Raw genomic sequence first — 13,697 nt, 5'->3', positions numbered from 1 at the left:
GAGGTCGGTCAGGGAAGTGATGTAGTCTGATCCCGGCATTACAGACAGAGAGGTCAGACAGGGAGGTGGTGTCGTCTGATCCCGGCATTACAGACAGAGAGGTCAGACAGGGAAGTGGTGTAGTCTGATCCCGGGATTAGAGACAGAGGTCAGTGAGGGAAGTGGTGTAGTCTGATCATGGCATTAAAGACAGAGAGGTCAGTCAGGGAAGTGGTGTCGTCTGATCCCGAGATTAGAGACAGAGAGGTCGGACAGGGAAGTGGTGTAGTCTGATCCCGGCATTACAGACAGAGGTCAGTGAGGGAAGTGGTGTAGTCTGATCATAGCATTAGAGACAGAGGTCGGTCAGGAAAGTGGTGTAGTCTGATCCCGGCGTTAGAGACAGAGAGGTCAGACATGGAAGTGGTGTATTCTGATCCCGGCATTAGAGACAGAGTGGTCAGACAGGGAAGTGGTGTAGTCTGATTCCAGCATTAGAGACAGAGAGGTCGGACAGGGAAGTGGTGTAGCCTGATCCCGGCATTACAGACAGGGATGTTGGACAGGGAAGTGGTGTAGTCTGATCCCGGCATTACAGACAGAGAGGTCGGACAGGGAATTTGTGTAGTCTGATCCCGGCATTACAGACAGGGATGTTGGACAGGGAAGTGGTGTAGTCTGATCCCGGCATTACAGACAGAGAGGTCGGACAGGGAAGTTGTGTAGTCTGATCCCGGCATTAGATACAGAGGTCAGTCAAGGAAGTGATGTAGTCTGATCCCGGCATTAGAGACAGAGAGGTTGGACAGGGAAGTGGTGTAGTCTGATCCCGGCATTACAGACAGAGAGATCGGACAGAGAAGTGGTGTAGTCTGATCCCGGCATTACAGACAGAGGTCAGTGAGGGAAGTGGTGTAGTCTGATCATGGCCTTAGAGACAGAGAGGTCAGACAGGGAAGTGGTGTAGTCTGATCCCGGGATTAAAGACAGAGGTCAGTCAGGGAAGTGGTGTCGTCTGATCCCGGGATTAGAGACAGAGAGGTCGGACAGTGAAGTGGTGTAGTCTGATCCCGGCATTACTGACAGGGAGGTTGGACAGGGAAGTGGTGTAGTCTGATCCCGGCATTAGAGACAGAGAAGTCGGACAGGGAAGTGGTGTAGTCTGATCCCGGCATTACAGACAGAGGTCAGTGAGGGAAGTGGTGTAGTCAGATCATGGCATTAGAGACAGAGGTCGGTTAGGAAAGTGGTGTAGTCTGATCCCAGCATTAGAGACAGAGAGGTCAGACATGGAAGTGGTGTCGTCTGATCCCGGGATTAGAGACAGAGAAGTCGGACAGGGAAGTGGTGTAGTCTGATCCCGGCATTAGAGACAGAGAGGTTGGACAGGGAAGTGGTGTAGTCTGATCCCGGCATTACAGACAGGGAGGTTGGACAGGGAAGTGGTGTAGTCTGATCCCGGCATTACAGACAGAGAGGTCGGACAGGGAAGTGGTGTAGTCTGATCCCGGCATTACAGACAGAGGTCAGTGAGGGAAGTGGTGTAGTCTGATCATGGCATTAGAGACAGAGAGGTCGGACAGGGAAGTGGTGCAGTCTGATCCCGGCATTACAGACAGAGAGGTCGGTCAGGGAAGTGGTGTAGTCTGATCCCGGCATTACAGACAGAGAGGTCAGACAGGGAGGTGGTGTCGTCTGATCCCGGCATTACAGACAGAGAGGTCAGACAGGGAAGTGGTGTAGTCTGATCCCGGGATTAGAGACAGAGGTCAGTGAGGGAAGTGGTGTAGTCTGATCATGGCATTAAAGACAGAGAGGTCAGTCAGGGAAGTGGTGTCGTCTGATCCCGAGATTAGAGACAGAGAGGTCGGACAGGGAAGTGGTGTAGTCTGATCCCGGCATTACAGACAGAGGTCAGTGAGGGAAGTGGTGTAGTCTCATCATAGCATTAGAGACAGAGGTCGGTCAGGAAAGTGGTGTAGTCTGATCCCGGCGTTAGAGACAGAGAGGTCAGACATGGAAGTGGTGTATTCTGATCCCGGCATTAGAGACAGAGTGGTCAGACAGGGAAGTGGTGTAGTCTGATTCCAGCATTAGAGACAGAGAGGTCGGACAGGGAAGTGGTGTAGCCTGATCCCGGCATTACAGACAGGGATGTTGGACAGGGAAGTGGTGTAGTCTGATCCCGGCATTACAGACAGAGAGGTCGGACAGGGAATTTGTGTAGTCTGATCCCGGCATTACAGACAGGGATGTTGGACAGGGAAGTGGTGTAGTCTGATCCCGGCATTACAGACAGAGAGGTCGGACAGGGAAGTTGTGTAGTCTGATCCCGGCATTAGATACAGAGGTCAGTCAAAGAAGTGATGTAGTCTGATCCCGGCATTAGAGACAGAGAGGTTGGACAGGGAAGTGGTGTAGTCAGATCCCGGCATTACAGACAGAGAGATCAGACAGAGAAGTGGTGTAGTCTGATCCCGGCATTACAGACAGAGGTCAGTGAGGGAAGTGGTGTAGTCTGATCATGGCCTTAGAGACAGAGAGGTCAGACAAGGAAGTGGTGTAGTTTGATCCCGGGATTAGAGACAGAGGTCAGTGAGGGAAGTGGTGTAGTCTGATCATGGCATTAGAGACAGAGAGGTCAGTCAGGGAAGTGGTGTCGTCTGATCCCGGGATTAGAGACAGAGAGGTCGGACAGGGAAGTGGTGTAGTCTGATCCCGGCATTACTGACAGGGAGGTTGGACAGGGAAGTGGTGTAGTCTGATCCCGGGATTAGAGACATAGAAGTCGGACAGGGAAGTGGTGTAGTCTGATCCCGGCATTACACACAGAGGTCAGTGAGGGAAGTGGTGTAGTCAGATAATGGCATTAGAGACAGAGGTCGGTTAGGAAAGTGGTGTAGTCTGATCCCAGCATTAGAGACAGAGAGGTCAGACATGGAAGTGGTGTCGTCTGATCCCGGGATTAGAGACAGAGAAGTCGGACAGGGAAGTGGTGTAGTCTGATCCCGGCATTACAGACAGAGAGGTCGGACAGGGAAGTGGTGTAGTCTGATCCCGGCATTACAGACAGGGAGGTTGGACAGGGAAGTGGTGTAGTCTGATCCCGGCATTACAGACAGAGAGGTCGGACAGGGAAGTGGTGTAGTCTGATCCCGGCATTACAGACAGAGGTCAGTGAGGGAAGTGGGGTAGTCTGATCATGGCATTAGAGACATAGAGGTCGGACAGGGAAGTGGTGCAGTCTGATCCCGGCATTACAGACAGAGAGGTCGGTCAGGGAAGTGGTGTAGTCTGATCCCGGCATTACAGACAGAGAGGTCGGACAGGGAGGTGGTGTCGTCTGATCCCGGCATTACAGACAGAGAGGTCAGACAGGGAAGTGGTGTAGTCTGATCCCGGGATTAGAGACAGAGGTCAGTGAGGGAAGTGGTGTAGTCTGATCATGGCATTAAAGACAGAGAGGTCAGTCAGGGAAGTGGTGTCGTCTGATCCCGAGATTAGAGACAGAGAGGTCGGACAGGGAAGTGGTGTAGTCTGATCCCGGCATTACAGACAGAGGTCAGTGAGGGAAGTGGTGTAGTCTGATCATAGCATTAGAGACAGAGGTCGGTCAGGAAAGTGGTGTAGTCTGATCCCGGCGTTAGAGACAGAGAGGTCAGACATGGAAGTGGTGTAGTCTGATCCCGGCATTAGAGACAGAGAGGTCAGACAGGGAAGTGGTGTAGTCTGATTCCAGCATTAGAGACAGAGAGGTCGGACAGGGAAGTGGTGTAGCCTGATCCCGGCATTACAGACAGAGAGGTCGGACAGGGAATTTGTGTAGTCTGATCCCGGCATTACAGACAGGGATGTTGGACAGGGAAGTGGTGTAGTCTGATCCCGGCATTACAGACAGAGAGGTCGGACAGAGAAGTGGTATAGTCTGATCCCGGCATTACAGACAGAGGTCAGTGAGGGAAGTGGTGTAGTCTGATCATGGCCTTAGAGACAGAGAGGTCAGACAGGGAAGTGGTGTAGTTTGATCCCGGGATTAGAGACAGAGGTCAGTGAGGGAAGTGCTGTAGTCTGATCATGGCATTAGAGACAGAGAGGTCAGTCAGGGAAGTGGTGTCGTCTGATCCCGGGATTAGAGACAGAGAGGTCGGACAGGGAAGTGGTGTAGTCTGATCCCGGCATTACTGACAGGGAGGTTGGACAGGGAAGTGGTGTAGTCTGATCCCGGGATTAGAGACATAGAAGTCGGACAGGGAAGTGGTGTAGTCTGATCCCGGCATTACAGACAGAGGTCAGTGAGGGAAGTGGTGTAGTCAGATCATGGCATTAGAGACAGAGGTCGGTTAGGAAAGTGGTGTAGTCTGATCCCAGCATTAGAGACAGAGAGGTCAGACATGGAAGTGGTGTAGTCTGATCCCGGCATTAGAGACAGAGACGTCAGACAGGGAAGTGGTGTAGTCTGATCCCAGCATTAGCGACAGAGAGGTCGGACAGGGAAGTAGTGTAGTCTGATCCCGGCATTAGCGACAGAAGTCAGTCAGGGAAGTGGTGTCGTCTGATCCCGGGATTAGAGACAGAGAAGTCGGACAGGGAAGTGGTGTAGTCTGATTCCGGCATTAGAGACAGAGAGGTCGGACAGGGAAGTGGTGTAGTCTGATCCCGGCATTACAGACAGGGAGGTTGGACAGAGATGTTGTAGTCTGATCCCGGCATTACAGACAGAGAGGTCGGACAGGGAAGTGGTGTAGTCTGATCCCGGCATTACAGACAGAGGTCAGTGAGGGAAGTGGTGTAGTCTGATCATGGCATTAGAGACAGAGAGGTCGGACAGGGAAGTGGTGTAGTCTGATCCCGGCATTACAGACAGAGAGGTCGGTCAGGGAAGTGGTGTAGTCTGATCCCGGCATTACAGACAGAGAGGTCAGACAGGGAGGTGGTGTCGTCTGATCCCGGCATTACAGACAGAGAGGTCAGACAGGGAAGTGGTGTAGTCTGATCCCGGGATTAGAGACAGAGGTCAGTGAGGGAAGTGGTGTAGTCTGATCATGGCATTAAAGACAGAGAGGTCAGTCAGGGAAGTGGTGTCGTCTGATCCCGAGATTAGAGACAGAGAAGTCGGACAGGGAAGTGGTGTAGTCTGATCCCGAGATTAGAGACAGAGAAGTCGGACAGGGAAGTGGTGTAGTCTGATCCCGGCGTTAGAGACAGAGAGGTCAGACATGGAAGTGGTGTAGTCTGATCCCGGCATTAGAGACAGAGAGGTCAGACAGGGAAGTGGTGTAGTCTGATTCCAGCATTAGAGACAGAGAGGTCGGACAGGGAAGTGGTGTAGCCTGATCCCGGCATTACAGACAGGGATGTTGGACAGGGAAGTGGTGTAGTCTGATCCCGGCATTACAGACAGAGAGGTCGTACAGGGAAGTTGTGTAGTCTGATCCCGGCATTACAGACAGGGATGTTGGACAGGGAAGTGGTGTAGTCTGATCCCGGCATTACAGACAGAGAGGTCGGACAGGGATGTTGTTTAGTCTGATCCCGGCATTAGATACAGAGGTCAGTCAAGGAAGTGATGTAGTCTGATCCCGGCATTAGAGACAGAGAGGTCGGACAGGGAAGTGGTGTAGTCTGATCCCGGCATTACAGACAGAGGTCAGTGAGGGAAGTGGTGTAGTCTGATCATGGCATTAGAGACAGAGAGGTCAGTGAGGGAAGTGGTGTAGTCTGATCATGGCATTAAAGACAGAGAGGTCAGTCAGGGAAGTGGTGTCGTCTGATCCCGAGATTAGAGACAGAGAAGTCGGACAGGGAAGTGGTGTAGTCTGATCCCGGGATTAGAGACAGAGGTCAGTGAGGGAAGAGGTGTAGTCTGATCATGGCCTTAGAGACAGAGAGGTCAGACAGGGAAGTGGTGTAGTCTGATCCCGGGATTAGAGACAGAGGTCAGTGAGGGAAGTGGTGTAGCCTGATCATGGAATTAGAGACAGAGAGGTCGGACAGGGATGTTGTGTAGTCTGATCCCGGCATTAGACACAGAGGTCAGTCAAGGAAGTGATGTAGTCTGATCCCGGCATTAGAGACAGAGAGGTCGGACAGGGAAGTGGTGTAGTCTGATCCCGGCATTACAGACAGGGAGGTCAGTCAAGGAAGTGGTGTAGTCTGATCCCGGGATTTAGAGACAGAGAAGTCGGACAGGGAAGTGGTGTAGTCTGATCCCGGCATTAGAGACAGAGAGGTCGGACAGGGAAGTGGTGTAGTCTGATCCCGGCATTAGAGACAGAGAAGTCAGACAGGGAAGTGGTGTAGTCTGATCCCGGCATTAGAGACAGAGAGGTCGGTCAGGGAAGTGGTGTAGTCTGATCCCGGCATTACAGACAGGGAGGTTGGACAGGGAAGTGGTGTAGTCTGATCCCGGCATTACAGACAGAGAGGTCGGACAGGGAAGTGGTGTAGTTTGATCCCGGCATTACAGACAGAGGTCAGTCAGGGAAGTGGTGTAGTCTGATCATGGCATTAGAGACAGAGGTCGGTCAGGAAAGTGGTGTAGTCTGATCCCGGCATTAGAAACAGAGAGGTCGGACAAGGAAGTGGTGTAGTCTGATCCCGGCATTAGAGACAGAGAGGTCAGTCAGGGAAGTGGTGTAGTCTGATCCCGGCATTAGAGACAGAGAGGTCAGACAGGGAAGTGGTGTAGTCTGATCCCGGCATTAGAGACAGAGAGGTCGGACAGGGAAGTGGTGTAGTCTGATCCCGGCATTAGCGACAGAGTTCAATCAGGGAAGTGGTGTTGTCTGATCCCGGCATTACAGACAGAGAGTTCAGACAGGGAAGTGGTGTAGTCTGATCCCGGCATTACAGACAGAGAGGTCGGACAGGGAAGTGGTGTAGTCTGATCCCAGCATTAGAGACAGAGAGGTCGGACAGGGAAGTGATGTAGTCTGATCCCGGCATTACAGACAGAGAGGTCAGACAGGGAAGTGGTGTAGTCTGATCCCGGCATTAGAGACAGAGGTCAGTCAGGGAAGTGGTGTAGTCTGATCCCGGCATTAGATACAGAGGTCAGTCAAGGAAGTGATGTAGTCTGATCATGGCATTAGAGACAGAGGTCGGTCAGGAAAGTGGTGTAGTCCTATCCCGGCATTAGAGACAGAGAGGTCGGACAGGGAAGTGGTGTTGTCTGATCCCGGCATTAGAGACAGAGAGGTCAGACAGGGAAGTGGTGTAGTCTGATCCCGGCATTAGAGACAGAGAGGTCGGACAGGGAAGTGGTGTAGTCTGATCCCGGCATTAGAGACAGAGAGGTCGGACAGGGAAGTGGTGTAGTCTGATCCCGGCATTACAGACAGAGAGGTCGGACAAGTAAACGTCATACCTCAATCTTACAGAAGAGCTCTGAGTCCATCAGAGTTAACTGCTCTGCTATATCCTGACTCCTGAAGTCATGGAGAGTCCCAGGTCTGAAGAGGAGGAGAGAGGAGGAGAAGAGGTGAAGACAGGAGAGGACAGGAGAGGAGCGGAAGCAAAGAGGAGAGAAGAGTGGAGAGGGGAGGAGGAGAAGAGAAGAGAGGAGGAGAGGAGAGGAGATGAGAAGAGAGGAGAGGATCAGAGAGCAGAGGATAGGAGGGGAGGAGAAGAGAGAAGGAGTGGAGAAGAGGGGAGAAAGGAGGAGGTGAGGAGAGGAGAAAAGAGGAGAGGAGGCAAAGAGAGGAAAGGAAATGAGGAGAAGAGAGGAGGGGAGAGGATGAGAGAAGAGAGAAGAGATGATAGGAGAAGGAGAGGAGAAGAGATGAAAGAAGAAGAGAGGAGAGGAGAAGGAGAGGAGAAGAGAGGAGGAGTGGAGAAGTGAAGAAAAAAGAGGAGGTGAGGAGAGGAGAGGAGGCAAAGAGAGGAAAGGAAATGAGGAGAAGAGAGGAGGGGAGAGGACGAGAGAAGAGATGATAGGAGAAGGAGAGGAACGAGATTATAGGTGAAGAGAGGAGAGGAGAAGAGAGGAGGAGTGAAGAAGAGAGGCGGAAAGAGTAGGTGAGGAGAGGAGGGAGAGAGGAGAAAAGAGGAGAGGAGGCAAAGAGAGGAAAGGAGATGAGGGGAAGAGAGGAGGGGAGAGGACGCAAGGAGACGAGATGATAGGAGAAGGAGAGGAGAAGAGAGGATGGGGGGAGGAGAGAGGAGGGGAGACATTAAGTTCATTATGAAGAAAATCAAAGGTTTTAGTTTTCCGTAAAAAGCCCAGCTGGATCACAGTAACAGAGACAGACAACATTTTTAAATCCGCTGGACTGAAAATGGACTGAGAACTGGGTGGGGGGTGGAGCCTACCTGGCAGCCACACCCCTTGCCGAAAGAGGGCGGAGTGACAGAGGAGAGCCAATCAGGTGACGCCTCTGCTCCAGCTTTGATAGGATGTTAGTGCGCAAGAGGTGGGCCAAACCCAGTTCTCCTCCAATCACCAGGTTGAACACCAAGTCCATTAGAAGAGCCTGCAAATCAGCATCCAGTTCTATTGCACTGGACACACACACACACACACACACACACACACACACACACACACACACACACACACACACACGCACACACACACACACACACACACAAAGACTTAGTATCCATATGAGAAGTGTGTTTGTTTTGTACTTGTGTTTAGGTGTGAGAGTGTGTTATGTGTTTATATGACTCTTTATGTGTGTATACATAGGTGTGTGTCTGTGTGAGTTTGCGGGTGTGTGAATGTGTCTCTTTGTGTGTGTGTGTGTGTGTGTGTGTGTGTGTGTGTATATATGTGTTTCTTTAGGTGTGTGTGTGTGTATATATGTGTCTCTTTGTGTGTGTATGTGTTTCTTTATTTTTGTGTGTGTATATGTGACTTTGAGTGTATGTGTGTGTGTATGTGTGTGTATATACATGTGTCTTTGTGTGTGTGTGTGTGTGTATATACATGTGTCTTTGTGTGTGTGTGTATATATGTGTGCCTTTGTGTGTGTGTGTGTGTGTATATATATGTATGTGTGTGTGTATGTGTTTATTTTTGTGTGTGTATATGTGTCTTTGTGTGTGTGTGTGTATATATGTGTGTCTTTGTGTGTGTGTGTGTGTATATTATATGTGTGTGTGTATGTTTATTTTTGTGTGTATATATATGTGTCTTTGTGTGTGTGTGTATATATATGTGTGTCTTTGTGTGTGTGTGTGTGTGTGTGTACACACACACACACACACACACACACACACATATATATATATATATATATATATATATATATATATATATATATGGATGCGTGTGTGTGTGTATGTGTTTATTTTTGTGTGCGTATATATTTGTCTTTGTGTGTGTGTATATATGTGTGTCTTTGTGTGTGTGTGTGTGATGCACAGGGCGTGTGTGATGCGTCAGTGCAGTAATACTGGGGTAGTAGTGCTTGTAGTTAGTGCATGCTGCATGCTGCTTCTGCTTGCTACTCTCTGCTCTCAGCTACTGCCGCCGGCTAGCCCTCTTTGTGGGGGTGAAAAGAGGAGCCGAGTGCGTAAGTCTCCCCTGCCGGTACATAGCCTCTCTACCGCCAAGACTCCTGCAGTGCCTCCTCGTGGCCACACACGGTAACTGGGTACCTTGCGGTCCCTGGCTAAACTGTAGGGGATCTCGGAGCTACAGTGGTCCCCAGAGGTCTAATGCGCAGGCCCATGTGAAGTGGATACGCCCTGGCATTGACCAACCACTGTCCCACTGCCTTGTGGGTAAGTGTAGGACGACAAAGGCTAGGGGAGCACACCCTGAGAGAAAAGCAATGTGCATGGCGGCGCACGATAGGCGGTCCTCTGACAGACTGGAGCTCCGGCAGCCTCCTGCAGCTGTGGAAGAGTGCTGGTCGTCTTGGGCCCCCCTTGCCACCAGATCCCACCCTCTCACAGTGAAGAAGTGCTGCTGGGACATGCGCACCCCCAGCAGCACTGTAAATAATCTCTTTGCGCAGGTATCCACCTCTGCCTCGGTGAGACCAGCAACCGGAATATGGATCAAAGTCTGGCGGCGATGGGGTGTCTGGTGACGGGAGCAGGTATGAATGCACTGGAAGCTCCTAATCAGACCCCTGCACGCCAGCGGCACAGGGCTATTCATGGTCGCCAGCAACTGGGCTTGAGTGGCAGCTGCTCTCGGCAGACCCCTGTGTGTCTGAGCAGCCCTATTTAGGAGCCACACTGCTCACCCCAACTGGGGAGGGGCCTAGAAAAGGTGGCCTAAACATTGCCCACTCAAAACATCCTGGATAGGCTACCGCACCTATCGGGACATTCCACTCTGCGGTCGAAATAAAAAAAAGAAAATAATTCCCTTTAAACTGGCAACATGGAACATAAGAACTCTGCTGGACGTTAATGCCGAAAGACCTCAGCGAAGGACTGCACTAATTGCAGCGGAACTCAATCGCTACAATATTGACATTGCTGCACTCAGTGAAACCAGGTTCCTGGATGAAGGCTCCCTGAAGGAGGACACCTACACCTTCTTCTGGAAGGGATACCCTGCAGGAGGACAACATCAGCATGGTGTGGGATTTGCAATAAAAAACAGCCTCCTACCAAGACTCACTGAAAAACCGATTGGCATAAGTGAAAGACTCATGTCGCTCAGGATCCCTCTGGCCAATAAACGTTATGCCACCCTCCTAGGTGCCTATGCACCAACACTGCCATCAGAGGATGACGTAAAGGACCGTTTCTATCAGTCACTAGATGAGGCTCTCCGTCATATACCCAAGGAGGACAAGATCTTTTTGCTGGGCGATTTCAATGCCAGAGTGGGGAAAGACAACAAGGTGTGGAGTGGTGTCATTGGTGGGCATGGCATTGGGAAAGTCAATGCAAATGGACTGCGCCTCCTAAGCCTCTGTGCTGAGCATGGCTTGACCATCACAAACACCCTCTTCCAATTAAAAAACAAGCACAAAACATCCTGGATGCACCCACGCTCCAAACATTGGCACCTATTGGACTACATCATTGTGAGACGTGCTGATACAAAAGACGTCTTACTCACTCGTGCAATGAGAGGTGCTGAGTGCTGGACAGATCACCGGCTCATCATGACCAGGCTCCAGGTGGAGGTACGCCCTGCTGTTCGTCTCCAAAGGTCAGGAAAGAAGAGGCTTGACTGTACCCGGCTAGAAAAGGCTGAGGTCCAGAACAATCTCCGCCTCTCTCTGGCTGAAAACCTGGAAGACATTGAGCTTCTCTTGAGCACGGATGATTCCATTGACAGGAAATGGTCTTCCGTGAGCTCCAGACTCTACAAGGCAGCATCCCAATCCATCGGTTACAAGAGCAGAAAACACCAGGACTGGTTCAATGACAACACAGGCACAATAACTTCCATACTCAAAGGCATGCATAAAGCACACAGTGCTGTCCTCAACAATCCCACATCAGCTACACTCCGGCAACAATGGCAAGCATCCAGGAGAGAGGTGCAGTCAAAATTGCGTGCCCTGCAGAATGAGTGGTGGATATCGAAGGCAAATGAAATACAATCCCATGCCGATAGAAATGATATGCACAACTTTTATGATGCAGTGAAAACCATCTACGGCCCAAGAAACTGCTCTGTCTCCCCCCTGAAGTCTGATGATGGTACCACCCTCATAAAAGACCAGAAACTCATCACAAAAAGATGGGCAGAACATTTTGAGACTCTTTTGAACCAGCCCTCCCCAACCGATCCCTCGATCTTGGATGAACTACCTGTCCGCCCCACCATCCAAGACCTTGACCTTCCACCAACCTTTGAAGAGGTTCATTGTGCAGTTAGGTCGCTGAAAAATAACAAGACCCCTGGCCCTGACAGTATCCCTGCAGAGATTTTTAAACAGGGAGGCTACCTCTGCACCCATGCACTTTTCCTGTTCATCTCACACGTATGGAAGAACGAAACTGTCCCTCAGCAGTGGAGGGATGCTAACATCATCTCCATATACAAAGGCAAAGGAGACAAGTCCCTCTGTTGCAACAGCCGTGGCATTTCACTACTGGCTGTTGCTGGAAAAGTCCTGGCCAAACTCATGTTACACAGGCTGGTAAAACACATCTCAGAGGAGCTGTTGCCTGAGTCACAGTGTGGGTTTAGGAGGAATAGGAGTACTGTGGACATGGTGTTCACAGCACGGCAACTCCAAGAGAAGTGCAGGGAGCAACATCAGAACCTCTTCATAGCCTTCATCGACCTGTCAAAGGCTTTCGACACAGTCAACAGGGACATCCTATGGAACATCATCCTGAAGTTTGGCTGTCCACGAAAGTTTGTCAACATCCTTCAAAGATTTCACGTGGGGATGATGGCACGTGTGACCATTGGAGGCCAGGAATCTGAGCCCTTCAGGGTGTGCACCGGGGTACGTCAGGGGTGCATCCTTGCTCCAGTTCTTTTTAACATCTTCCTCCTGTGTGTGACATTGCTGCTCCACAAGGAAATCAGGAAGGACAGTGGGGTTACTGTGGACTTCAGACTAGATGGAAACCTATTTAACATCCGTAGGCTCCAAGCGGTCACAAAAATGACATCGGAGCACATCATTGAGTTACAGTACGCAGATGACTGTGCAGTTGTGGCCCACACACCCGAGGCACTACAAGCTACCCTTGCAGCTGCTACAAGGGCGTATGGTAGGCTGGGGCTCTCTATAAATGTGACAAAGACTGAAGTAGTATGCCAGTGGGCATCTACTCCTCCATCTCATTCACCAACCTTCAACATCTCCGACAAACCACTTGCAACAGTGGAATCCTTCAAATACCTGGGCAGCTTTCTCTCTGACGACTGCAGCATCGACAGGGAGATGCAAAACCGGATTAAACAAGCGTCATCCTCTTTTGGCAGACTTAGGAGAAGGGTCTTTCAAAACAAAGACCTCAACCTCCACACCAAAATATCTGTCTACTTGGCAGTTGTCATCACGACTCTCCTCTACAGCTGTGAGGCGTGGACCCTGTACAGCCACCACCTCAGGATGCTTGAGGCCTTCCACATCAGATGCCTACAATGCATCCTGAGGATAACCTGGCGTGACCGAGTGCCCCATACTGAAATACTCCGCAAGACCAACTGCATCAGCATGGAGGCTACCGTCACCCAGCACCAACTTCGATGGCTCGGTCACGTCATCAGGATGCCAAAGGAGCGCTTACCGCGTAAAGTGCTGTATGGCCAGCTACATCTTGGCCGCCGCTTGGCAGGGGGCCAGAAAAAACGGTACAAAGACCAGCTGAAGACCATCATAAAGAAGTGCGGCCTGAACCCGAGCCAGCTGGAAGACACTGCCGCCCAACGCTCCATCTGGCGGCAGCTCTGTCAACAAGGGGTGCAAAACCTCGAGAAGGACCGCGGTGATCGACGGACCAGAAGACGTCTGAAGAGACATGAAGCCAGTACCACACCTACACCCCCAGTCAGTGATTTCACCTGTTCTGTCTGTGGCAGACATTGTGGATCGCGGATTGGGCTTTACAGCCATAAGAAGACTCACAAGTGACAGAGGCAGGATTGTCATCATCGGACACGACGGACAACCTAAAGCAAGCAAGTGTGTGTATATATATATATGTGTGTGTGTGTGAGTATGTGTTTATTTTTATGTGTGTATATATTGTCTTTGTGTGTGTGTGTGTGTATATATATATATATATATATATATATATATATATACACGTCTTTGTGTGTGTATGTGTGTGTATAT

General features: G+C 50.7%; 1 protein-coding gene across 1 annotated transcript in view; it reads right to left on the bottom strand.

The window, feature by feature from the left end:
• Nucleotides 1–13,697, bottom strand: part of LOC130111075 (rap guanine nucleotide exchange factor 1-like) — a 572,235-nt gene that overhangs the window by 281,090 nt on the left and 277,448 nt on the right. Inside the window, exons 15-16 of the mRNA XM_056278100.1 lie at nt 8,290–8,478; nt 7,346–7,430 (exon numbers count right to left, since the gene is read on the bottom strand). Coding sequence (XP_056134075.1) covers nt 7,346–7,430; nt 8,290–8,478 — 274 coding nt within the window. The remainder of the gene's footprint in view (nt 1–7,345; nt 7,431–8,289; nt 8,479–13,697) is intronic.

Source organism: Lampris incognitus, chromosome 1 (assembly GCF_029633865.1).
Source record: "Lampris incognitus isolate fLamInc1 chromosome 1, fLamInc1.hap2, whole genome shotgun sequence".
Lineage (NCBI taxonomy): Eukaryota > Metazoa > Chordata > Actinopteri > Lampriformes > Lampridae > Lampris > Lampris incognitus.
Note: the sequence above shows the minus strand (reverse complement) of the source record. Positions and strands in the feature narration are given on the sequence as shown.